This window comes from Neopelma chrysocephalum, unplaced genomic scaffold, assembly GCF_003984885.1.
Source record: "Neopelma chrysocephalum unplaced genomic scaffold, ASM398488v2 Primary Assembly neopelma1_299, whole genome shotgun sequence".
NCBI classification, from domain to species: domain Eukaryota; kingdom Metazoa; phylum Chordata; class Aves; order Passeriformes; family Pipridae; genus Neopelma; species Neopelma chrysocephalum.
In genome coordinates, this window is record NW_020897961.1 from 1,851,685 (window position 1) to 1,876,311 (window position 24,627).

A 24,627-nucleotide genomic window follows, 5' to 3' on the forward strand; every position below is an offset into this window, starting at 1 on the left:
CCCAGAATTTGTACAGAATTGGAGAACAGGTACCTGGGAAGGCTCCATGAGCCGCCTGTGCTGCAGGTTGGTGGTCCTGGGGGTGCTGGGAACTCCTGGGGTAGTTGGTATAAAAATAGGAAGAAATAGATGCACAGAGATGGAAGGAAAAGCTGTTTGCCCAGGGAGCTGCAGGAGGGCACTGCCTGCCACGGGCACTGCTCCAGCTGCTGGGAGAGGAGCTGTAGGACTGAGGGAATTTAGGGATCTCTGAAAAGAGATTTCAAGACCTAAATGCCCAGAACTAGAGATCTTAAATCCTGATCTTCAGTCTGATTACTGTTTAGAGGTGAGGCACCACCAACCTGCTCAGGAACAGCTTTGGAGCAGGGCAGGAAGGGCTTAAAACCCATTGGGAAGCTGCAGGTCCTGTAGAGCTCGGAAAAGGCAGCAGCACAGGGATCAGCACTGGGGGTGGGTCTGGGTAACCCAAAATCAATTGGAGATTTTAAAGACCAAAAAAAAAATCCAGATTTAATTTTCGAGCAGCCTTGTTTGCTGGGGTGGGATTTTATACACGGAATTCTTTTGTGATGCTACTGAATTCCAACCCAAGGCAAACCCCTGCCCTGCTATTTCAGATGCTGCCTGACTGATTTGTTGTCCACTCAGATTTCAACCTACCTGCCTTACCTGTCTGCACTGAATCATCTTTATTTTTACCTCTCAGCTACCAGTGGCACATTAAAATGGTGTCTTTTCTCAAGCAGAGTGAATAATTCATTAGAAGATCATTACAAGTGTTGTAATGGAAAATTGCTTTCCCAGTTGTATTTAATGATCACTGCAAAGACAAGAGCAGGAGCTAAAATAGAGCAGAAACCCAGATACCTGTAGGAAGGAGGAAAAGGGGCTGCAATGTGCCTTTGGCTTCCTTGCTGCTGCATTAGCTCCCCAAATTCCATGATGGAATAAGAGGTTAAAGGGGTGCAGCTCTCTCCAGCCCCTGCTCCCAGGTCCTGTAGGATTATCCCTCAGGGACAGCTTTGCTTTTCAATCTGCTCAAGCAGTGGGTTCCTCCATGTCTCCAGGGGGACTTTTTCACCCTGGAATTGTCCAAATGGTCCGGAGGTTTTTCTGAGGTTCAGCCTCACCGTCTGTCCCTGTGGAATGTTTATCCCAAATCCTTGGCTCTGTTATATTGGAATCTTCAACCTTTCTGCTTCTTTCTTTCCCCCCTTAGTTTCTACCTTTGAACCCTCCTCTGTTTGTGTCTCAGTGGGGTCACACCCCCGTGGGGGGGGGGTCAGGGAAGGGGTTTGGTGCTCAGTGCCCACACAGGGGTTGGCATTCCCACCTTTTAAACCCTGATGTCCATTTGCTGCTGGAAGTCTGAGCCTAAACAACCTTATTGTTGTGCCCTTCCCTTCCCTTCCCTTCCCTTCCCTTCCCTTCCCTTCCCTTCCCTTCCCTTTCTTGTTTGTTTATTTGGGATTTTTACATGTTTGTTTGGTTGTTGTGCATTTTTTCCCCCTTAACAAAATATTATGGAAAAGCACATGTTTCTCAGTGTTTCTCAGATGGATCCAAAGCCCAAAGGGAATCAGGGAGAAGATTTCCCATCATTACTGCACCTCCCATATTTCCTCCACAACCTTTCTTTCTCCATTTGGCTTCTCTTTCCTAAATTATCCCCAGGACCAGAGCATGTCCCACCTGGTGGCCATTGCAGGGGTGTCCCTAAACCCCAGGAGAGAAGTTGGTGTCACCTCCTGGCTGTGGCTCTGAAAGCCACGTTTTCCTTGGGATTCTTGTGAGGATGATTTCAGCCAGAATTCCCTGGCATGGCCTCTTCATGGAGCTTCCAGGCAGTTTGGAAAGGGCCTCAAAACATCAGTGAAATACGTTCCTTTTTAATCTTTTTGAAAAGTAACCACTCCGTGATGTGCTGTGTCCTTATTTTTCAGAATCCAGGGATTGACATTGGGGATGTTTCTGAGAGAAAAGCATTAAGGAAGAGCCTGAAGTGTAAAAATTTCCAGTGGTACCTGGACCACGTTTATCCAGAAATGAGGAGATACAACAACACCATTGCTTATGGAGAGGTAATTAAGGCTGAGCAGCCCCTGAGCTCAGACTGGTAATATTTCTCTGATGAGAAATAGCCTCAAAGGAGAGGAATGTGAATCAAAACTGACTATTTGTGTCTAATTATATAAATTTGTAGCAATCTGTTACCAGTTTCTTCTAAAAACCTGTTTGGGGATTTATTTCTGATCTCGGAGGCCATATAAAGTAAAATATTTTAATACATCATTTACTGAATTGACAGAAAATTATCTGTATTTCCCATTGACTGCCTGGATTAAGCAGCTGTTTGTATATTTTTAATACACAGTCATCTTATAAAACCCTGTGACTTAAGCTCAGCCTGATTCCTGACAAGGTCTCTGTAGGATACAGTGTGTTGTCACAACAGCTTAAGGACAAGATAAAGTAAGGAGACTTAATTCAATCTCTGCTGGCTTTGAAACCGTTCTGAGAATATAGAAACAGGCATTTATGGGAACTAATAATAAATCCTCTGTTGCAATGGATCTGATGGAATAGTGGCAGTCGGAGGAGGCTCCTTGAAGCACAGCCTGAGCCTCCCAGATGGGAATAATTTTAGGAAAGATTCGTAATCAAAGTTACTTAAAGCCTTCAAGCTAAAACCTCCCAACAAGGATTTGCACAGAATAACAGAATCCTAAAATGCTTTGGGGTGGAAGGGACTTTAAAGCTCATCCAGTTCCACCCCCTGCCATGGGCAGGGACACCTTCCACTAGCCCGGGTTGCTCCAACCTGGCCTTGGACACTTGCAGGGATGGGGCAGCCACAGCTTCTCTGGGCAACCTGTGCCAGGGCCTCCCCACCCTCACAGTCAACAACTCCTTCCCAATATCCAACCTAAACCCACTCTCTGTCAGTTTGAAGCCATTCCCCCTTGTCCTGTCCCTCCATCCCTTGTCCCCAGTCCCTCTCCAGCTCTCCTGGAGCCCCTTTAGGCCCTGGAAGGGGCTCTCAGCTCTCCCTGGAGCCTTCTCTTCTCCAGGTGAACCCCCCCAGCTCTCTCAGCCTGTTTCCAAAGGCATTTTTGCATTATGGCCCCGCCTGGGAAGCCTGGAGAGAGGAGAGGGGAGAGCTCTGGAGAGAGGAGAGCTCTGGAAAGGGCAGAGCTCTGGGGACCAGCCCTGGTGCCCAGGGTTGGTGGCTGTTTGACTCTGTACCACAAACCCACCCTGCTCTGACCCCTCCAAAGTGTGTCCCTCAGTTCATGACAGTGCTCTGCCATCTCTGCCTCTCCTCCTGCATCCCTCCTTTTTTTTCCAAGCTGGACTTTTCCCCCCTGCCGTTCAGTTTTCACCAAAATCTGAGCAATCCTGCATTGATTTTGGGCTCCTGGCAGCCTAAAACTGGCTTTGTTGCCACTACACATGAGCAAAGAGAAGAAAACTGTGTCCAGGGAAACTGGCTCCTTGGAATGGTGATTATTGTGTAAAATCAACCACCATTAGCCCTGGATTTAAAGAAAACACACAGTGCACTAAACCTTTCCCTGCCCGATTATTCCCTGTGATAGAACACCTCCTACAGCAGGAGAGGGCTGAGCATCTTTTGTTCCTTATCTCTGATGAGACAGGGCCATAACTCTGCTCTTTTTCTTTCTTCCAGCTCCGAAACAACAAGGCCAAGGACGTGTGCCTGGACCAGGGCCCTCAGGAGAACCACACAGCAATCCTGTACCCATGCCATGGCTGGGGGCCTCAGGTGAGGGGGCACAGAGGGCACAGCAGGCTGTGGAACTTGTCTGTTGGCTTCATTCTCCAATGGATCAGGCCCAGCTTCTTGTTTAAAAACACCTCAGGTATCACAGGGAATTTTCCCAGCTGCTCTTCAAGTCCTGATTTTCTGGATTCTGCCAGAATCATGGCAGAGCTGCAAGTTAAAGTTTGGAAAAAAAATCTTCCAGGCAAGGGTAAATGATGATGGAAGCAAATAGCCCATGATCAGGACACAATCCAACACCAGTTAGGATGGGGATCTGAGCACCCTGGGATAGTGGAAGGTGTCCCTGCCTGTGGCAGGGGTTGGAACAAGATGATCCTTAAGGTCCCTTCCGACCCAAACCACTCCATGATTCCCTGATTCTTCCCAGCCCAAACCATTCCATGATTCCCTGATTCTTCCTCTTTCACCCAGCAGAATAAAAATGGCCCAATGGGATAAAGCAAACAAACAGTGCTGTGATAATTCTCCATCTCAGCTTGGCTGGGATTTCCCTTTGCGTGACTTTTCTACCGCTCCTTTTGCCTCTCCAAAATGTTGGGGTATCTGGGGTCCACCACGCTCAAGGAGGTTCATTTTCAGCTAAAAAATGTAGAGTTCAAGTGATGGAAATGCATGAAGATCCCATTCTCACTCCATGGTCACCCTGGGCTTTCCAGGCTCACCAGGACTGAGGAATCCCAGAGTTCATCTGAGCCTGAACTGGAAAATTCAGGAGCCACCTGAGCCTGGGAGTGAGCTGTGGGAGATAATCTCCCTTTGGTTTATCCCTGCCTCTGAACAAAGATCAGGCAGGTGGGGCTGATCCAGTCACTGCTAAATATAACAAAGCTGGTGCTTAAATGCACACAATTTTTTTTCTCAAATGGCACAAACTGCCTTTTGGACTTTGTGGATGGAAACTTCAACCTCTAAGTGCATTATGGGGTGAGAAACTGGATTACCTGACATTGCCTGCTAACCCTGGGCTCTGAGACGAATGCCTGAAAGCAGGTTATTTATTTTTCCCTCAGTTATTTTGATTAAATTTAACTATGTTTTCTTCTCCTACCTGAAGTTCTGAAGCCAAACCTGGCAGTGCTGCTGACTCCCTTCATGCTTCCCATTGTCCAACCTCAGCACAGATTCTTCCTGGTCTTCCCTCTCCACGTTGTCCCTTCCCTCTTCCCACTGAGAGCCAGTTCTTGGCAGTTCTTTTGTTTCATGATACATTCCATGAGTTAAACTCCTTGGAAATGCTTTTTTGGAGTAGTTGTCAGTGAGTGCAGAGCTTTGAAATTTGCAGCAAAAATTGACCTTTCTCTACAACTGTTTAATTAATGGGCTGCTTGTTGTAATTTATTGCTGGGAATGTAATGTAAACACTTGTTATATATAAATATATATATATATATTTATAAAATTTTTATTCATTTTTAGATATATATATAAACCCACAAGGAATTGCAATTCCTTTGGAGTTGTTCAGCCTCCCAAAGCACACACGGTGGTGCTCAAGTTGCACATCATGTCCCGAAATCCCCCTTTCTCTCCTTGATCCTATGGCCCATCCCAGACATGTTTGAAGTTTAATTTTAACTAAATTTAGTTTAATTAAGAGCAGGTTCCTCAGCAGCAGATGAGGGGAAGGTGTGGGTTCCCTGCTGGCATTGTCATGGGGTGAGGACAGGGGGCTGTGGATCCCATTCCCTGCCGTGCTGGGGGTGGTGGGATGTTCTTGGAAGTCCTTGTTCTTTCCAAGTCTATCCCCACACCATCCTTCTGTCTGTAGATCCACAGCCCACCTGGGAGAGAGAGGGAATGACCTGCAGGGGGGGATTTTTGCCACTTATCCCATCAACATAGTGCAGTTTGTGCTGGATCCTGAATTTCTGCTCTCTCCTACTCCTGGGTTTAAGCTCGGCCTGGAGCACTGATCTGGATACAGCTGTGTGTGCTTGTTCTTTCCAAGTCTATCCACACATCATCCCTCTGTCTCTAGAAACACATGAAAAGAGGGGGAATGACCTACTCTGCAGGGAGGGATTTATCCCATTTATCCCATCAAGGCAGGGCAGTTTGTGCTCGATCCTGAATTTCTGCTCTCTCCTCACTGCTCCTGGGTTTAAGCTCAGCCTGGAGCACTGAGCTGGATGCAGCTGGGTGTGCTTGTTCTTTCCAAGTCCATCCCCACATCATCCTTCTGTCTGTAGATCCACAGGGTGATGGTGGGAATGACCTACCCTGTGGGAGGGGATTTATCCCATCCAGGCAGGGCAGTTTGTGCTCTATCCTGAATTTCCGCTCTCTCCTGCTCCTGGCTTTAAGCTCAGCCTGGAGCCCTGAGCTGGATGCAGTTGAGTGTGGTGGCCCTGAATGCAGATGAGACCTTGGCTTTACTCACAGCTCCTCCTCTGTATCACTTACCAGTGACATTTTAGGGGGTTTTCTCATGTTTTCTCTTTAGCTTCCCCTTCTCTCTGCTTTCATTCGCTTCCAGGTCAACTCATGACCAGATTCCATCATGAAGTATCCTTTTATCCTGTAATTATGTTCAGCCTGCTGATGGATATTTTTTTTTTCCTGCCTGATGGCTTCATCTTTGAAGCAATTCATCATGCAAACACCTTGCAGTAATGATGTATTACACTAATAATACAGTAATACCTCATTGGAGTGACAGAACTATGGTGATGTATTAAGGTGATAGAAAGCACTATAATACTATAAAACTTAAGATAATGTTCACCCAGCAGAGCATTTCATTTAATTATAGGATAAAATATGTTTTGCCCATTTAGGCAGCAGAACCTGAGGACAAACCCATCAATACTGGGATCATGTGGGACACAGGTGACGAAACAGCACATCAGATTAAATTGTGTTAAAAGGCAAATAGTGAACATTTTCCTGAGGGCTGTTAATTGATGGGCTGCTCAGTGCAGAAGGGAAGCCAAACAACCCTAAATTATTTTCCAATAGAGTCAATGAAGGTCAGCAAGGCTTTTATTTCCCAGGTGCTAAAATGTCTAATTAACTTTCTCCCCTCCCTGGGATGCAGCCAGGCAGAAATAATAATCCCACAGGATGGATTGGGGGGGCAGGTTTGCTGGGGGGGATCAGCCTGAGCTCTGTGTCCCTCTGCTCCCCCTGGATCAGGGGGCTGGGGGTCCCTGGGAGAATAAGTCCCCTGAGGAGCAGCTGAGGGAGCTGGGGGGGCTCAGCCTGGAGAAAAGGAGGCTCAGGGGGGACCTTCTGGCTCTGCAACTCCCTGACAGGAGGGGGGAGCCGGGGGGGGGTCGGGCTCTGCTCCCAGGGAACAAGGGACAGGAGGAGAGGGAACGGCCTCAAGCTGTGCCAGGGGAGGGTCAGGTTGCACATCAGGAGAAATTTTTTCCTAGAAAGGGTGGTCAGGCACTGGAAGGGGCTGCCCAGGGAGGTGGTGGAGTCCTCACCCCTGGAGGTGTCCAAGGAAGGACTGGCCATGGCACTCAGTGCTCTGGGCTGGGGGACAGGGTGGGGATTGGGCACAGGGTGGACTTGATGATCTTTTCCAGCCTAAAGGATTCTGTGATTCCCCCCAGGGCAAAGCAGCCCCCCAAAGTGGTACCTGAAAGGGTGGAATTTTTCAATATTCAGTTTGACCCAGATTGTGATTTAACTGGAAGGATGTTCCCGGAGGCTCCGGGTGTCAGTCAGTGTGTCTGGCTGGGGATGTGGCTTTGGGCCACTGGGATTGAGGAAGGGGTTTAAGACCTCCCCAGTATTAATCACTTTTAAATGGTTAACTTGGTAAGAGCTTGAAACTGTTCTCCTCTGGTCCTTTGTCTTGGTTTTCCCTTTGTTTCTTGTCCTGTGCCGGGCTGGGTTGGGATCCTCAGCTCTGGAGAGGAGCAAAATAACAAAAGAATTAGGGCATGGAGCACCTTTTCTCTGGAGCCAGGCTGGGAGAGCTGGGGGTGTTCACCTGGAGAAGAGAAGGCTCCAGGGAGACCTGAGAGCCCCTTGCAGGGCCTAAAGGGGCTCCAGAAGAGCTGGAGAGGGACTTGGGACAAGGGATGGAGGGACAGAACAAGAGGGAATGGCTTCCCACTGGCAGAGGACAGGGATAGATGGGATATTGGGAAGGAATTCTTGGCTGTGAGGCTGTTGAGGCCCTGGCACAGGTTGCCCAGAGAAGCTGTGGCTGCCCCATCCCTGGAAGTGTCCAAGGTCAGGTTGGAGCAACCTGGGCTAGTGGAAGGTGTCTTTGCCCAGGGCAGGGAGTTGGATGAGATGATCCTTAAGGTCCCTTCCAACCCAAACCATTCCAGGATTCTCCAACTCTGTGTAAACATCCCAAAAGAAGAAAATTGTCTGAGGAGTTTGTTAGACAAGTTAGACAGGAGTTTTTGGGAATAATCACCCTCAGGTTTGCAGTGGGACAGGCTTGGAGGCTGCAGTGGCTGTTGCTGAACCTCTGTCAGGGTCCAGACACATGTTGGGGGCTTCCTTTTCCTCTTTTACACAGTAGATGACACATCAATAGATGCACTTGCTGCATCATATCCATGTTTGTTTTCCAGCTCATCCCATCTCCCCTCCCGTCTCCCTTCCTGCTCCGTTCCCGCAGAAGGGTTGGATTTTTGCTCTACTTATTTTTCCCACCACATTAGGCAATAACATGTCAGAGCAGAACTCGTGGTGCCTGGTGGGCACGGGGCCAACTGTCTGAGGACAGGCTGCCAAATCCCATAAAAAAGGGAAGCGTCTGGCACGCGAATCCCGAACGTGGCAGGAAACGTTTCGGGAACGGGAGACGGCGAAGAACTCGCGTTGCACATTTGGGACATCTGGGTGGTTTCTTCCTCTGTCATGGAGAGAGCTGGTCTTTTTTTATTTTATTTTATTGTACCTGTTCCTTTCTGAGAGACAAGGAGTCTTGTCATAGAATCCCAGAATCCCAGAATGGATTGGGTTGGAAGGGACCTTGAAAGGACATTTAGTCCAACCCCCTGCCATGGGCAGGGACACCTTCCACTAGCCCAGGTTGCTCCAACCTGGCCTTGGACACTTCCAGGGATGGGGCAGCCACAGCTTCTCTGGACAACCTGTGCCAGGGCCTCCCCAGCCTCACAGGGAACAATTCCTTCCCAATATCCCACCTATCCCTGCCTCTGGCAGTGGGCATCCATTCCCCCTTGTCCTATCACTCCAGGTCCTTGTAAACAGTCTCTCTCCATCTTCTTGTCGCTCCTTCAGGCACTGGGAGGCCACAGTTGGGTCACCCCAAAGCTTCTCTTCTCCAGGCTGAACAATCCCAATTCTCTCAGCCCAAGTTGACACTGATGTCCAGTTCTTAAAAATGTTGAGTTTTTGCAGATTTCTTGAATTTTCCTATGAATAAAGAATCAGAATCCTGGAATGGTTTGGGTTGGAAGGGACCTTAAAGCTCATCCAGTCCCACCCCCTGCCATGGGCAGAGACACCCTCCACTACCCCAGGGTGCTCCAAGCCCCGTCCAGCCTGGCCTTGGACACTCCCAGGGATGGGGCAGCCACAGCTTCTCCGGGGGCAAAGCTGCCCCATCCCATCCCCCAGTGCAGCATCTGCCCTTGGCCCCCCCAGGGCCCTTTGCCAGCTGGTGCAGAACAGTTGTTTCTCTTTAGCCTGACAGTAATTTCCCCTCCAAACTGCTGGGGTGGAAAGGAGGACAACCTGCAGAGTTTAAAGTCATAACCATCACCTCCTCCTCCCCCACCCATTCCCTGTCTCCCCCAGGCATGGAGTGCCCAAGTGCAGGATGTGGATCCTCTCCCACCCCGAGCTCAGCTCACCCTGTGCTGGGCTTCCAGCTGTGCCCGAGGCTGGAGCAAGCTGGGAATGACCCCAGGGCACCTCCAGCCCAGCTGAGGGCTCAGTTCCCATGTCTGTGTTCAGCAGCTGGACGTGTCCACGGGCCAAGCCTGGAGGCAGATGGTGCTCAGAGCCTGGCAGTGTGATTTGAACCAGGCAGCTCATCTGACAGAGCATCTGAGCACCACATTCCCAGCATTCTGGGGCTCCCAACATAAGGAGGACATGGAAGTGTGGAGCAAGTCCAGAGGAGGGCCTAAAGTTGAGGGGGCTGGAGCACCTCCCCCATGGAGACAGGCTGAGGAATTTGGGTCTGTTCAGCCTGGAGAAGAGAAGGTTGTGTGGAGACCTCCAGAACTACAGGGAAGCTGGAGAGGGAGTGTTCACCAGGAACTGGAGTGATAAAACAAGGGAAAATGGGTTCAAAGTGAAAGAGGAGAAATTTAGGTTGGATATATGGAAGGAATCCTCCCCTGTGAGGGTGGTGAGGCCCTGGCACAGGTTGCCCAGAGAAGCTGTGGCTGCCCCATCCCTGGGAGTGTCCAAGGCCAGGCTGGAGCAACCTGGGCTAGTGGAAGGTGTCTCTGCCCATGGCAGGGGGTTGGACTAAATGTCCTTTCAAGGTCCCTTCCAGCCCAACCCATCCCATGGTTCTCTGATGGTGCTGTGGGGCTGCTGCACTGAACCCTCCGGGGGGTGAAAGCTTTTGGCAAATGGCCCTCGGTGAGATGTGAAAGAGCAGAGGGTTTGTTTGATGCCCAGCATGTAACTCCCCAGCCTGTGGGAGCAGAGCCAAGCCCCCATCCCAAGGGATTTGGGCAGCACCATCCCCGGATCCGTGGTTACGAGCCAGAGTCGGACCCTGTTACATTGTTTTAACTTGATTTTCAGTGTTTAATTATTCCAGCCCAGATAACCCAAACTCCCAGTGTGATTTACTCTCTCTCTTTAAGCATCTGGGTCACAGATATGCTCAGTTAATTAACGTGCTGAATCCTCCTTATTTGTCTGCCAGATAATGGCCTGATTCATAATTTAAAGAAGCAGCAGTGGATATCTTTCCCTTGTACCATAAAAGGCAGGACAGTGTCATTCATTCCTTTTTACTCCTGAATTTAAATATTTTAGGGAAATATTTGGGTGGGATTCCTTAAACCCTGAGAATGGAGGAGCCCTTTGTGTGTGACCCCAAGGTGGGGATGTGTCAGTGCCTGCTGATGTTTCAGTGCCAGCACCAGCTCTGGTGCTCCCAACCTGCATCTCCTTGGCACCTGAGCCAGGTCTCTTGGAGCACTGGATGGTTGGATGCTGGGATATGCTGGGATCAGCTGCAATCCCGAGCCTTTGCTCGGGGCTGAGCTGTGGGGGTGACTCGGGCTCACATCCCTGGGGAACAGGGCCAGGTCTGTCCCGGTCCCCTTTGGCTGACGGTGCTGCCCAGCCCTGTTGGAGCTCTGGAGGCTGTGCCAGGCACACCTGGGGCACCAATCCAGGCCAAAGCCAGGCTGGCTCACCAAGCTGGGTCAGCAATACGAGCCAAGCCAGCTGGCTCCAGCTGGAAACCAGAGGAAATCATCCATGGCCCCATCCTACGGTGTTCAGGCCCAAAGGAGGATGGAGGAGTCACAGGATGTGCTGAGCTGAGAGGGACCCCCAAGGATCATGGAGTCCAACCCTCAGCCCTGCACAGGCCCAGCCCCAAGAGTCACCCCCTGTGCCCCAGAGGATCAGCCAAACCCTCCCTGAGCTCTGGCAGCCTTGGGGCCGTGCCCACTGCCCTGGGGAGCCTGGTCAGTGCCCAACCAGCCTCTGGGGGAAGAACCTTTGGCTGAGATCCAACCTGAGCCTGCCCTGACACAGCTCCAGGCCATTCCCTGGGTGCTGTCCCTGGTCCCCCCAGAGCAGAGCTCAGTCCCTGCCCCTCCTCTGCCCCTGCCCAGGATGTTGGAACTGCAGTGAGGTCTCCCCTCAGTCTCCTGTTCTCCAGCTGAACACACCAAGTGCCCTCAGTGTCCTCCCACGGCTTCAAATCAAGGCCCTTCCCCATCCTCGTGGCCTCCTTTGGACACTCTCTAATGGCTCAATCCCTTCCCTACATTGTGTCCCCCCAAACTGCACCAATGTTGCAGGTGAGGCCACCCCAGGGCAGAGCAGAGCCAGACAATCCTGATGGATTTAAGGTTCAGAGTTATTATTACCCCTTCCCTGTGTCTCATCTCCCCACCTTTTTTTTTGCATCTGAAAAAAAAACCCAAAAAACCAAATCAAGGCTAAAAAGGCTGGATAAAGTTGTTTTTTTCCCTCTTTTCAGTTCCACTTTCCCTGTGCCCCATCCCCACAGTTATGTCCTTTCCTGTATCACTTTAGTGATGCTCCCACGGTGCTGATGTTCCTTTCTGTCCTCCCCTGCCCACAGCTGGCACGTTACACCAAGGAGGGGTTCCTTCACCTGGGCGCCCTGGGCACCACGACCCTGCTCCCGGACACCCGGTGCCTGGTGGATAATGGGAAGAGCCGCTTCCCGCAGCTCCTGGACTGTGAGAAGGTCAAGAGCAGCCTCCACAAGCGCTGGAGTTTCATCCAGGTGTGTTCCAAGTCTGCTTCCCAAACCCTGGGCTGGGGCACCTCATCTGACACGAGATGGTGTGGGACAACTGATCCCATGGAATGGCAGGTGCCAGGTCCTTAAGGCATTGGGAAAAGGTGAAGAGGGATCAGGGGCAGGATTTCGGGTCCATTTCCAGTAGAAGTTTTCCTTTCTGATGCCATAAAGGTGGATCTGGTTACATCTGGTGGATGTAGCCTGCCCTGCCAATGACTCACGGATTCCTTATGGATAATCTCCATGAAAACACAGTATTCTTGTGCCAAGGCAGAGTGTAAATAATCTACATTGTACACAAGTGTCCCACCTTCCCAACACAGGGAATTTAAAGGTTCCAGATGTTCCTTGGGTGCTTTATGGATGCTCATTCCACTCCCATTATTTATTTTAGGAATCATTTCATTGTTGGAATTGCATTTCCACCCAGCTAAAGCCCAAGGATGTGTCTGCACCCCTGGGTGCCAACCTGATTTGCCTCACGGGCAACCCAACGTCCTAATTTTTTTAATGCTTTCCTCATATCCTTTAATTTTAATTTATTCCTTTAATTTTAATTTATTCCTTTCATTTCAGAACGGTGCCATCCTGAACAAGGGCACGGGGAGGTGCCTGGAAGTGGAGAACAAGGGAATGGCTGGAATCGATCTGATCCTTCGCAGCTGCACAGGACAAAGGTGGACAATTAAAAACTTCATCAAGTAAAGGCTGAAAGAGTCAGGGGAGTGTCACTCCAACCACAGCTGACCTAGACTGATCCGACGGGACTCCTTTGGAAAGGATGGAATATCAAAACAGAGCTTTATTCATATTATCAGGAGAGGACATGGGGGAAATGGGCATCGCTGTCTTTCTTTTGTTGTGTTGAAGTCTCCCCCAGCTGATCCCAGCTGTGTGAAACTGGGGCAGAACTGCTGTTCCCTTCTGCAGAGCACTCGGGAAGGGGCCACTTGTTGCTGCTGGGACGACTGGAATGAGCTCCTGCAGCCCCGGGAGCGTCGTACTGACAGGGAATTGTTGCTTTCCCAGACAACTCCAAGCCCTGCCAAAGGGCTGGGTAGGTTCAGGGTCATCCACCCTGGATACACCTGCCTGGCAAGGGTGAAAACTTGGATGCTTGTGAGAGGAAAATGGTCACCAGGCCCAAAGGAGAGGAGGTTGAAGGATGTGCTGTTTTGCTGGGTCCTTGCTCTCTTTTCCCTTCCTTGCCCCTGCATCCAGCAGCCCCTTTCCCAAGTGCTGGAGAAACAAAACATACCCTTCATCCCCCAGCTCTTAATCCCAGATATCCTCAAACAAAATGCCACTGAATAAACCCACTGATCTCCCATTTCCCCCCCTCCCTCACCCATGTGCTGAGCAGCACCAGTCCCTCCCATGGAGACCCCAAATTCCCCTTGGGAACCATGTGGGATGTCTGCCTACCCTTTGGGGATATCAGGAATGGTGGTCTCCCTAACTCTGTAGTGGTGTCCTCTTCCCTGTCCTGCCTTCTCTGTGTGTCACCGTGGTCAAGGTCCTCCCCAGACTGTCCTTGTCCCTTCGGACCTTCCCGAGCTCTGGAAGGACCAGAGAGGGAGGGCAAGAGACCAAAAAAATGGCACTTGGGCTGAAATTCTTGACCTGCAAGTCACTTCAGGCTTGTTAATATGGTGGACTGGTCTCACAATAATTTTGGCTGCCAAATCTTGGCTCCCAAACCCACCCAATCGTCACGGGAGACCATTGTTTGGGGCCCTGGTGTCTGGCTCACCTGGAAAAGGGAAACATGGTCCTGCACAATTGCTGCCCATGGATGGACACAGGCCTTGCCCAGCAGAGAGGAGAAGCCAGCCCTTCTCCTGTCCTTCTCACAGAATAGTACTCCTTCTGGTTGCCCTCTGGCTAGGGTGCACTAAAATATATTAATATATGAGATGTATGTGTAAATATGGTTCCCAAAGATGGGATGTGCACAGAGTTGTTTGCTGCAGAGCACTCATGCCTGTCTTCCATTTGCATCAGGATGAAGCTACCTGGATGTTTAATGAGTTTAATTTTCAATGCCATGCAGCAGGTTTATAACTGATGTTTTAGTAATTTATTGAACAGAAGCAGATATATTTCATTGTTCCTTCTACAGCAACGTAGGACTGATTGTTCATTTAGGCTTTACAGGATTCCCTCAAGCATTGAGGTTGTCCCTGATTTTTTTCCCTTGCCTTCCTTAATGAAGTAAAACCTCTTAGTTGTCCTGAACTGCAAAGTAGGGAGTCAATGTAGAATTTTGCTCTCCTTCTTCGCTGTTGCATCATCTCTCGTGTAATAAATCTCAGCCCTTACCAACCCGATATGATCACAAATCTTTAGATGCATGATATGTTTTCCCCCTTCCATTTGTTGCTGCCTTCTAAGAAAAGCAATTTGCTGCTGAAGTGGACTCCAGGCAAGTCCGGGGGGTTGGTCAAACTGGTAAAAAGCCCTTTAATTGAGCAATCAGTTTGCTGTCAGTCACCAGCGGCAGCCACGTGTCGGTCAGAGGAGGGAAAAGCCTGCATGTTTCAGGATAAACAACCAAAAATGTTGCAGAATTCCTAGTTCCCACTCCAGCTCGAGTCCTGCCAGTGCCCAGGGCACCAGCAGATGGGCTTTGTCACATTTAATCGTGGTGGGATGAGGTGCCACCCCCCAGCCCTCCGTCTGTCCCGCTGCTGGCGGCTCCCGCCCTGTCACCGGCAGCACCACTGAATGTGTGGCTTCCCCTCGGCTCCCATCCCTGGCAGGAGCTGCTCCAGCTGCCAGGCAGGAGGGACTGGCTGTGTTTAGCTCTCTGGATCGTCACCACAGCCCCTCTGGGATGTCCCTGTGTCCAGCAGCCCCTGGCAGAGCATCTCCCGGCGCCATCGGTGCCGTCCCTGCGCTCAGGGGGCACAAGACGAGGATCCTGCTGGTGATGAGCTCTTTGATCCTTTATTAAGGTTCATAGACGCCTTTCCTTCATGCTCCATGTGGAAAACAACCCCCTGACTCTCCACAAGGAAGGGGAAGCTGGAAATGATCACTCAGAGCCCCCGCTGAGGTGTTTGCCCCTTGTCGCTGCTGTAATTGCAGCTTTCAACGACTGAGAAGAATCAGGAAAATCAGCACGAGCAAAATGAGGAATGAAAGTGAGAATTTAATCTGCTGTGTCCGTGTAAGTGAAATTCTGACACTGGTTTGTGACATGCAGAGGTGATTGCTGAGGCCACGGCCCGAGGTCTGCGCCCTCCGAAACCGTAGGAATCTGTCTTAGAAATCTGGGTCTAATTGTTGCATCTTGGCTTATCTCTAATAATATGTTAATTGCTTTAAGAAGTGATATCCAAGTGATTCTTATTAAATATATGATTTGAGCCTTGTCTCCTGAGTGGTTTTAAAAAGATTCACTGCTGATGAGATACAGAGGCAGTCATTCTTCTCTGGTACTTATTTAATAGAAAAATGCTGCTTTTTTAATGAAACTTCCACTTTTAAAAGAAATGGAAATGAAGGAGAAATCAAGAGAGATGGTGGACACAGATTAACTCCCATCCCATCCATCCCACTGCTGTCACTCACCAGATAACACAGTTAACATCCCAGAACTGAGAAGAGACGTGGTAAATAAAGCAGCGTCTGCAAACGTGTTCCTGAACCCAGGCTGGGTGTTCCTGAATGTTCCTAAACGTTACCTGGAGCTCAGGGCACTCCAACCCCCTTCCTCACATCCGTGTTCTCCTAAAAACCAGGTGCTGTGGTGCCCTGTAAGGAGAGTGAGGGATGGGCAGGTGCTTTCCTGGGCAGGAGGGAGGTGTCTCTGTGGGTGCCCCGGGTGACAAAGGCACCACAGCAGCTCCTCGGGTGGCAGCAGCAGCTCTTGCCCCGAGCTGGGGGCACAGCAAATGTGCCCATCACCCCAGGGAAGTGTCACCTCCAGCCTGGGCCTGGCTGGGCAGGGGGTGGGACATCCCGTGGTGGGATCTGTAGCCACAGGATCACCCAGGATGGAAACCTGTGCCCTTGTGGGGAGCATTTGACACACTCGGGGCTTCCTCAGGGGCAAGGTCCATGTCGGAAAACAGTTCAATCCAATGTGCTCCACAGCAGAGAATCACGGAATGCTTTGGGTTGGAGGGGACATTAAAGACCATCCTGTCCCACCCCCTGCCACGGGCAGGGACACCTTCCACTAGCCCAGGTTGCTCCAAGCCCTGTTCAACCTGGTCTTGGACACTTCCAGGGATGGGGCAGCCACAGTTTCTCTGGGCAACCTGTGCCAGGGCCTCCCCACCCTCACAGCCAACAATTCCTTCCCAATATCCCATCCAACCCTGCCCTCTGTCAGTGTGAAGCCATTCCCCCTTGTCCTGTCACTCCAGGCCCTTGTAAATGGTCTCTTTCCATCTCTCTTGTAGCTCCTTCAGGTCCTGGAAGGCCACAATTAGGTCTCCCTGGAGCCTTCTCTTCTCCAGGTTGAACAATCTCAGCTTTCCCAGCCTTTCCTCCCAGCAGAGCTGCTCCAGCCCTCTGATGCCTCCTCTGGACTCTCTCCAGCAGCTCCATGTCCTCCCTGTGTTGTTCCCCAGGGCTGGAGCAGCTCTGCAGGGGGGTCTCAGCTGAGGGGGCAGAGGGGCAGAATCCCCCCCTGCCCTCTGCCCACGCTGGGGGATCAGCCCAGGGCACAGGGTTGGGTCATGTCCAGCCTCTCCCCCAGGTCCTTCTCCCAGGGCTGCTCCATCTGCTCATCCCCAGCCTGGATTGATCCTGGGATTGCCCTGATCCAGGTGCAGCACCAGCACTTGGCCTTGTTAAACCTCAGGAGATTCCCAGGGGCCACTTCTGGAGCTTGTCCGGAGGGATGGTCCCATCCTCCAGGTGTGTCACTGCACCCTCACCCTGCAAACCTGCTGAGGGGGCCCTTGATCCCTTCATCTGTGTCATTCATGAAGATATTAAATAACACTGATGCCAAAACAGACCCCTGGCAGACACCACTTGCCCCTGGTGTCCCTCAGGGCTCTGAGTCATGGACCACCCTCTGGAGTCCACAGTGAGCTCTTCCCCTGCTGCTGCCCTTTGTGCTGCCCTGGGCAGAGAGCAGAACTTCCAGAAAGTTCCCTCTAAGCCCTCAAACAAAGTGAAACTCTCATTTCAAAGTCAGAGGTTTCACTGGTGGACTCCCAGCAGAAAAGCCTCTGCTCAGGCACGGAGCAATCTGGGCACTCGTCTGCTGCTGGGCACAGACTGAGCACTCCACTGGGCAGGGGGAAATGAGGCATCAGGAACCTCTGCAGCTCCTCTTGGCAGATGAGAAGCCATCCTTTGTTGGGCTGGGGACTGGGAAAAGCGTGTGTGGCCATTAGGAATCTCAGCTGGATTTCCAAGGACGTGGGCAGGAAGGATGAAGGGTCATTCCCTGTTGCTGCCAAACCAAAAGAGTCCTTTAAACATCAGAAAAGCTTCATGCCAGTTTTAGGGACATAAATAAACCCTTCCAGCCCCACCAGCCCGGTAAAGGTGAGGGGGCTGAGCTCTTTTTTTTTGTAGGGGGGCTGGTCCTGTGTGTTGGGAGAAGTGATTCCTGGAATCCCTGTTCTTATAAATGAAAAAAATCCACAAATTAATTGTGGCTTTCAGTCTTCCTACAGGCAGGAGCCACACAACCCTCTGGAGCCAGGGAAGCTGCTCAGCTCCTTCAGGTGTCCAGTGAAGTCAAGACTGGTGGGACTGGGATTTTAGTCAGGACTGGTGGGAGTGAGGAGCTGAGGAGCAAAGTGACCTCATCCTTCTAGGAACGGTCAGATAAAATACCAGAGCAGAGTGATGAGCTTCAGGGCCCAGCTCAGCATTCTCCAGTTCTCCAGGATATCCTGTCAGGAGCAAGTGGGTTCAGTGTCCCATCCCATGGGGATGACTGTGATAAACACCTGCCCATGTAGGAAAAGCAAAGAAAAAAAGGCTCAGTTCCTTCCCAACAGCTGGTTTGGGTTATTCATTCAAGCCCCAGCTGAGAATTTGGCCCAAGTGCTTTGGATCCCACTTGGAGCTGAGATCCTGCACAAGGCAGGGAAAATAATAACCTGGGCACTGGCTCCAGGGGCTCCTAAACTGCCAAATGTTTACTTGGAAGCCATGCAGGAATCACTCCCTGGAACAGCCACCCTGAGCCTCTGAGTCAAGTGTTTTTCCTTCAACAGAAGGGGGAATAACACAGAGAGAGAGATCCTACAACCCTGGGAGCTTTCCAGGGCAGGAGTTTCTTATTTCAGTCACATCTGGTGACTCTGAGACCTGATGGGTAATAGCTCCCCAAATGTCTTTCCTGGCTATTGTAATTCCAAGTTTTATTGTTATAGGCAAGTGTTTCACAGTTTCAAGAGCCCAGGCAGGGACTAATTCCTTATTGTTCTCCTCAGCAACCACAGCCAGGAGGGAATAGCAGTGGAGTGGGGACAAGTTGAGCTGTGCTGAGCTGCAGAACTGGCTCCAGCACCAAACTGGGGGCAACAACTGGCATCCTGAGGGTGGAACAGTCACCACGAGGATCCTTTGAGCCTCCCAGGGAGCCTGGGTTGTTTCCTGCATGGACAATGAGTGCTCAGAGCCTCATCCCGGGAAAAGTGGCCCGGTGATGGAGCTGTGCATGGCAGGGATGGAGCAGAGCTGCCACAGGGATCTCTGGCACAGCAGGAGCTTCCTGCAGAGCCGCTGAGCTGGGAGAGGCATGGTGAGTTGCTGGATGCCCACCCAGCTGCCCTCACCCCCCCTCCTTCCACAGCATGGCAGGGGGGAAAATCAGCTGGAAAAGCTGGTCAAGAGAAGGGCAGGGAGGTCACTCCCCAGGTGCCATCAGGGGCAAAACAGTCTTGATTTGGGGGAAAATAATCTCATGTATTGCAATTAAAAACAGGGTGGATGGTGAGAAACAAACTGAACCCACCTTCTTCCTAATGGCCCTGTTTTCCAGGCTCAGCTTCCCTGCGTCATTCCCAACTCTCCCACCCCTTCCTCACTCCCCAGGAGGTGCAGGTGGGTGGGGATGGGGGCTGCAGTTGATCCATCACACTTTGCCTGTTGGTCCTTCCTCACACGTTCCCCCTGTGCCATCGTGGAGTCCCTCCCATGGCATAAAGTCCTTCTTGAACTGCTCCAGCTGTGGATCCTCCCTGGGCCACAATTCCTGAAAGAAAACCTGATCCAGCCTGGGCTCTCCATGGGCTGCACCTTCCTCCAGGGCATCTCCACTTGCTTCAGCCTCCTCCAGGGGCTGCAAGGGGGTCTCTGCTCCCCCATGGACCCCACGGGCTGCCCTGGCACCCGGGGCACCTCCTGCCCCTGCTCCTGCCCCTACTCCTGCCCCCACCTCATCTCTGCAGGGCTGCTTCTCCCACATTTTCCTCTCTCCTCTCTCTCTCTCAGCAGCTGGGCAGCATTTTTTACCCTTCCGTAGCTCTGTCACCCCAGAGGTGCCACCAGCGTCCCCCCCGGCCTTGGCTCTGGCAGCACAGCAGGTTTGGAGCCAGCTGGACCCCAAATTCAACCCTGTCCTGCCCCCAGCTGGGACCCCCCGGCTCTGGGAGGAGAGCAAGGACAGGAGAGCTCGGGCTGGGGAGAGAGGGAGGGATGAGCGGGGAAAGGAGGGCTCCTTCCTGCCCTTTCTGGGAGCAACTGGGAGGAACCGAGGAGCTGTTCCACCTTCGGAGGGGTCTCCGGGCAGCGCTGGCTCCTCTCCAGCAGCAGGACACGGTGCAGCCCCGACCCTTCCAGACACCCCTGCTCCCCCTGCCCACCTTGCGCTGTCCCCGGTGGTCCCACAGGGCAGTGCCAGGCACAGCATCACCCTCCTGGTCCGTGCCCACGCCCAGCTCTGCCCCTCGGCTCCGGTGCCAGCTCACCACGACCTTCACTCCCTTCATGTTTCCCGCTTTGGTGCTATTTTTGTCCCACTTTCCCTTTGTCTTTTGTGCTGCCTCGTCTCAGTTTCTGTGTCTGGGGCTGCCTTACATCCCCCCTTTGTTCTCTCTCTGAGTTTGCTGCCGCTCTACCCCCTCTCATCCCTTTGTTCTCCCTGTGTTTTCCTTTGTTTGCTGCTTTCCTTTTGTTATTTCTTTTGATTGCTTATTTCCACTTCTGATTTTTTTTCCCGCTCTCCCTCACTCTTTCCTGTTTCATCTCTCTTCTTTTTGCCTCTTGCTTTGTTTTCCCCTTGTTCTTGTTCTCTCTCCTCGTGGTTTGCTCTCTGTGTATCCTCGTTTTGCTGTTTAAATTCCCCACCTCCCGCTTTCCTCCCCGAGTTTGCATTTGGAGTGGGAAAAAGTGGGAAAACAATGTTTCTTTCTTTAAATTTTAATCGTAGTGCCCATAATCCAAATCTTTTTTTTTTCCTTTTTATTTCTGAGGAACAGGCAGCAGCACAGCCTGTGACAGCAGCTGGTGCCCGTCCTGCCTCTGCTGCAGTGCCCAGACACAGCCTGGGAGGTGGTGATTGCATGGCTACATCCATGATTTTCCCAGAATCCAAGGCCCCCCTGCCATGAAAATGTGAAGATAACAGGTAGATCCTGCTTTCAAGCACCAGAAATCCATGGGGACAAGGTGGTGTGGTGAGTCTGTGGTCCTTCATTTGAGGGTCTGGATCATCCATGTGGACCGAGAGGGAAAGAGATGAGATGGGACAAAGTGGGTCTCACTTTCTTGTCTTTTTTTTTCTAATAAGGAAAAAAACAACCCCAAAATACTCTGCTAGTCTTTTGGCTGCCCTAGTTGAGCTGAAGGAGAGCAGAAGAGAAGCCCAGAGCCCCTGCCCAGGTGGCCTATGGTGGGTCAGTGGTGGGACTGTGGAGCACAGGGCACTTGAAGGGGAAAAATGGGAGATGTGGGGGAGGAAAGGAGGGATCAGGAAAGGGAAATGGAAGGGATCAGGGCCAGATTTAGGGAGATGAGCAATGGGCAGGTACCTGGGCTGGGCTGGGTCTGCCCTTGGCCATGAGGAAGGTGCTGGACACAGCACAGGGTCCCAGGAAGGGTCAGTCTACCGTGGCAGCACTGGGGGATGGGTCACCCCAACCCCAGCACACATCAGGCAGGGCTGGGAGGTGCTGGGCAGCCTCTCCATCCCTCAGGGTGGCCATACAGAGGCCCCTTCCTGGTGGATGTTCATCCCATCTGCCCCTGGATGGAGCTGGTGGCTCATCAGGGCTTCCCAGGCCCTGCTGTCCTGGCTGTCAGAGAGGTTTTGATGTGTCCAGACTGAATTTTCCTGCTTGAATGGCAAATCTGAGCCTTCCCCAGCCCTGACAGGCAGGCTGGATGGTTTTTAAAATTCTATTCTTGTTTCCTGTGTCGCGTTTCTTCTGATCCAGAAAAGATCAAACTGCAGCTCTTTCAGCCAAAATCAGCAGAACCTTCGTGCTCGTTATAGACCCATGGAATCATAGAATGGTTTGGGTTGGAAGGGACCTTAAAATCATCTCATTCCACCCCCTGCCATGGGCAGGGACACCTTCCACTAGCCCAGGTTGCTCCAACCTGGCCTTGGACACTCGCAGGGATGGGGCAGCCACAGCTTCTCTGGGCAACCTGTGCCAGGACCTTCCCACCCTCCCAGGGAACAATTCCTTCCTAATGTCTAAGGTATAGATCCATGACCTTTGGAACCAGGAATCACCCCATGTTTGGTGCAGAGAGGCTTCACAGATCCCGGGGATATCACATATCCCAGCTCCTCAATGGGAGGTGACAGCCAGGGCCCATCCAGCTGCTGAGTGTGACCCCGTGGCCTGATGAGGGCTTGGCCCCAATATAAATCATAAATGCAATTAATTATAGGCAGTCTAGAGAACAAGGTCATGCTCTGGCATTCCCTTTCCCACCAGGATAATTTAGTTGACCTCCTCTTTTTAAGTGGAACAGCTCCCGCCGAGCTGCTTTGTTGCAGTTGATAGCGAGATAATTATAATCCCATCAGTGCTTAAACTGTTTCAATAGGCAAAAGACACTCTCTTCAGGCCTTTGATGGATATCTAACAGCTCCCAGAGATTTGATATTAATCAGCTGCTATCTCTTGACTGCTGGGAGGCAAGTGATCACTGACAATAGCTGGCGAGGGAAAACATGAGTTTTCTGAGATGCACAGTTAATAAAAATAATGCTTTGCACGGAGTGTGCTGGGGGCTGAAGTCAGAGCTGGCTGCTCACCACCCTGCTGCTCCCCTATGGAAGCTGGGATGCACCTGGAATCTTCTCCCAACCCTCCAGGATCTCTGTTGGCACCAATTTCCTTTTACTGAAGGGATGGAAGGAGCATCTCCCTGGGCAGCCAGAGAGGGGGGTTTGGTCCTCAGCCTGCCATGAATTATTCAACACTTGGAGCTGCAAGGTGAGGAGGGAAAAATGCTGGTTAAAATGTCACTTAATATTTGATGGCCTCCAGAATGAAGGGCCCAGAGTGTTTGGAACCTTCCTGGGAAAAGGTGGCAGGTAAAACATATTTATTACTCAAGCCTTTGAACCAGGGACTTGAAAACCTTCAAACCAATGAGCTGCTGCTCATGTTTTAATGAAGGGTTTCCCCCACCCTGCAGATTAGTGTGTGAGATTGTGAAAGTAATAAACTCATTTCTCTGCAATTTTGGTGTTACACTGCACTGAGACACAACCCAGTCAATAATGTTCATCATGTTCTTTAAAGGAACTGAGACATTCCTGGGGCCCTTGAGCCCAAAATTCATCCTGCTCTCAAAATTCATCCTGCAGAGCAGGGATGTGGTTTTCATAGAATCGTGCAATATCATGGAAGGGACCCATAAGGATCATCCAGTCCAACCCCTGGCCCTGCACAGACACCCCAACAATCCCACCCTGTCCCTCAGAGCGTTGTCCAAACACTCCTTGAACTCTGTCAGCTTTGGGGCTGTCACTGCCCCGGGGAGCCTGTTCCTTGAAAAAGTGGGATCTTCACCTGTGTAGTTGCATCCTGTAACATGTTTCATTCAAAGGTTGGACTCCTGTGAGACTCTGAGCAGTTGAACAGCACAGAAACAGTGTAATTGTCTTCTGTGAAGGGTTTTATTTTAGTAGTTTTTGATGTGGTAGGAGCTCACACGGTTCTGTTGGGTTTTGCTTTAATTATTGTTATTTGTGTGTAAACATACTCAGAGATTGTTGTAACCACTGGCCTGGAAAACTGCCTGGGAGGTACTTGCTCCTCACTGGAGTGTTTAACGTTTCATGACTGTTATTTCTCAGCTTCCCTGTTTGCACCACGCTCCAGCTGCTTATTGGGAGAGACCCCGTGTGCCCCCAGCCTGGAGGGTGTCCTTGTGCTGGGAGCTGCCCCAGCTCAGCTCAGGAGACACTGCAATGCCTGAGGAGAAGGATGGAGACAGGGAAGAGTGTTTGGGAATGGTGCCAGTGCAGGGCAGAGCTGTTTCGGCTCCCAGGGAGGGGATTGTCCCGCTCTGCTCTGCCCTGGGGCGGCCTCACCTCAATATTGGGGCAGTTTGGGGGGACACAATGTAGGGAAGGGATTGAGCCATTAGAGAGTGTCCAAAGGAGGGAACAAGGATGGGGAAGGGCCTTGATTTGAAGCCGTGTGAGGACACTGAGGGCACTTGGTGTGTTCAGCTGGAGAAGAGGAGACTGAGGGGAGATCTCACTGCAGTCACAGCTTCCTCAAGAGGGGCAGAGGAGGGGCAGGGACTGAGCTCTGCTCTGGGGGGACCAGGGACAGCACCCAGGGAATGGCTGGAGCTGTGTCAGGGCAGGCTCAGGTTGGATCTCAGCCAAAGGTTCTTCCCCCAGAGGCTGGTTGGGCACTGACCAGGCTCCCCAGGGCAGTGGGCACAGCCCCAAGGCTGCCAGAGCTCAGGGAGGGTTTGGCTGATCCTCTGGGGCCCAGGGGTGACTCTTGGGGCTGGGCCTGTGCAGGGCTGAGGGTTGGACTCCATGATCCTTGGGGGTCCCTCCCAGCTCAGCACATGCTGTGACTCTGTGAGATTCACCACTCCTGCCTCTGCCCCTTCCCATCCCAGAGCCAGAGCCTTGCTCTTTGGGTTTCTCTCTCTTGCTCTGCCATCCCCTTGAGACAGAGGGATCCCTAAATATCACACCCTGAGATGCTTCATGTTTTGGCTTTCACTTCTGCCAAACCCTCCCCCGGGCAGGTGGCACAGGGGGCTGTTGTCTCCTGGCTTGGCCACAAAGCCACCAGCGTCCCCTTTGCAGTGAGGCTCCCGAGGGTCCTCCCCCAGTGCCCATCCTCTCCTGTGCTCCAGCCACACTGGCAGCTGCCCCAGAGCTGCTCCCCAGCCCCAGGTGCCCCAGGAAGGTGCTGGTGCCCCTTGCCCGTGGGGTCTGGAGCCTTTCCCCAGCGTCCCAGGGCAGAGCTCTCTCATCTCCCTTGGA

General features: G+C 51.6%; 1 protein-coding gene across 1 annotated transcript in view; it reads left to right on the top strand.

Moving 5' to 3' along the window:
- The window catches only part of GALNT17 (polypeptide N-acetylgalactosaminyltransferase 17), a 216,473-nt gene extending 200,878 nt beyond the window's left edge, over nt 1-15,595 (top strand). Inside the window, exons 8-11 of the mRNA XM_027704952.1 lie at nt 1,947-2,084; nt 3,695-3,790; nt 12,039-12,206; nt 12,801-15,595. Coding sequence (XP_027560753.1) covers nt 1,947-2,084; nt 3,695-3,790; nt 12,039-12,206; nt 12,801-12,929 — 531 coding nt within the window. The 3' untranslated portion in view covers nt 12,930-15,595. The remainder of the gene's footprint in view (nt 1-1,946; nt 2,085-3,694; nt 3,791-12,038; nt 12,207-12,800) is intronic.
- The last annotated feature ends 9,032 nt before the right edge of the window (nt 15,596-24,627 follow it).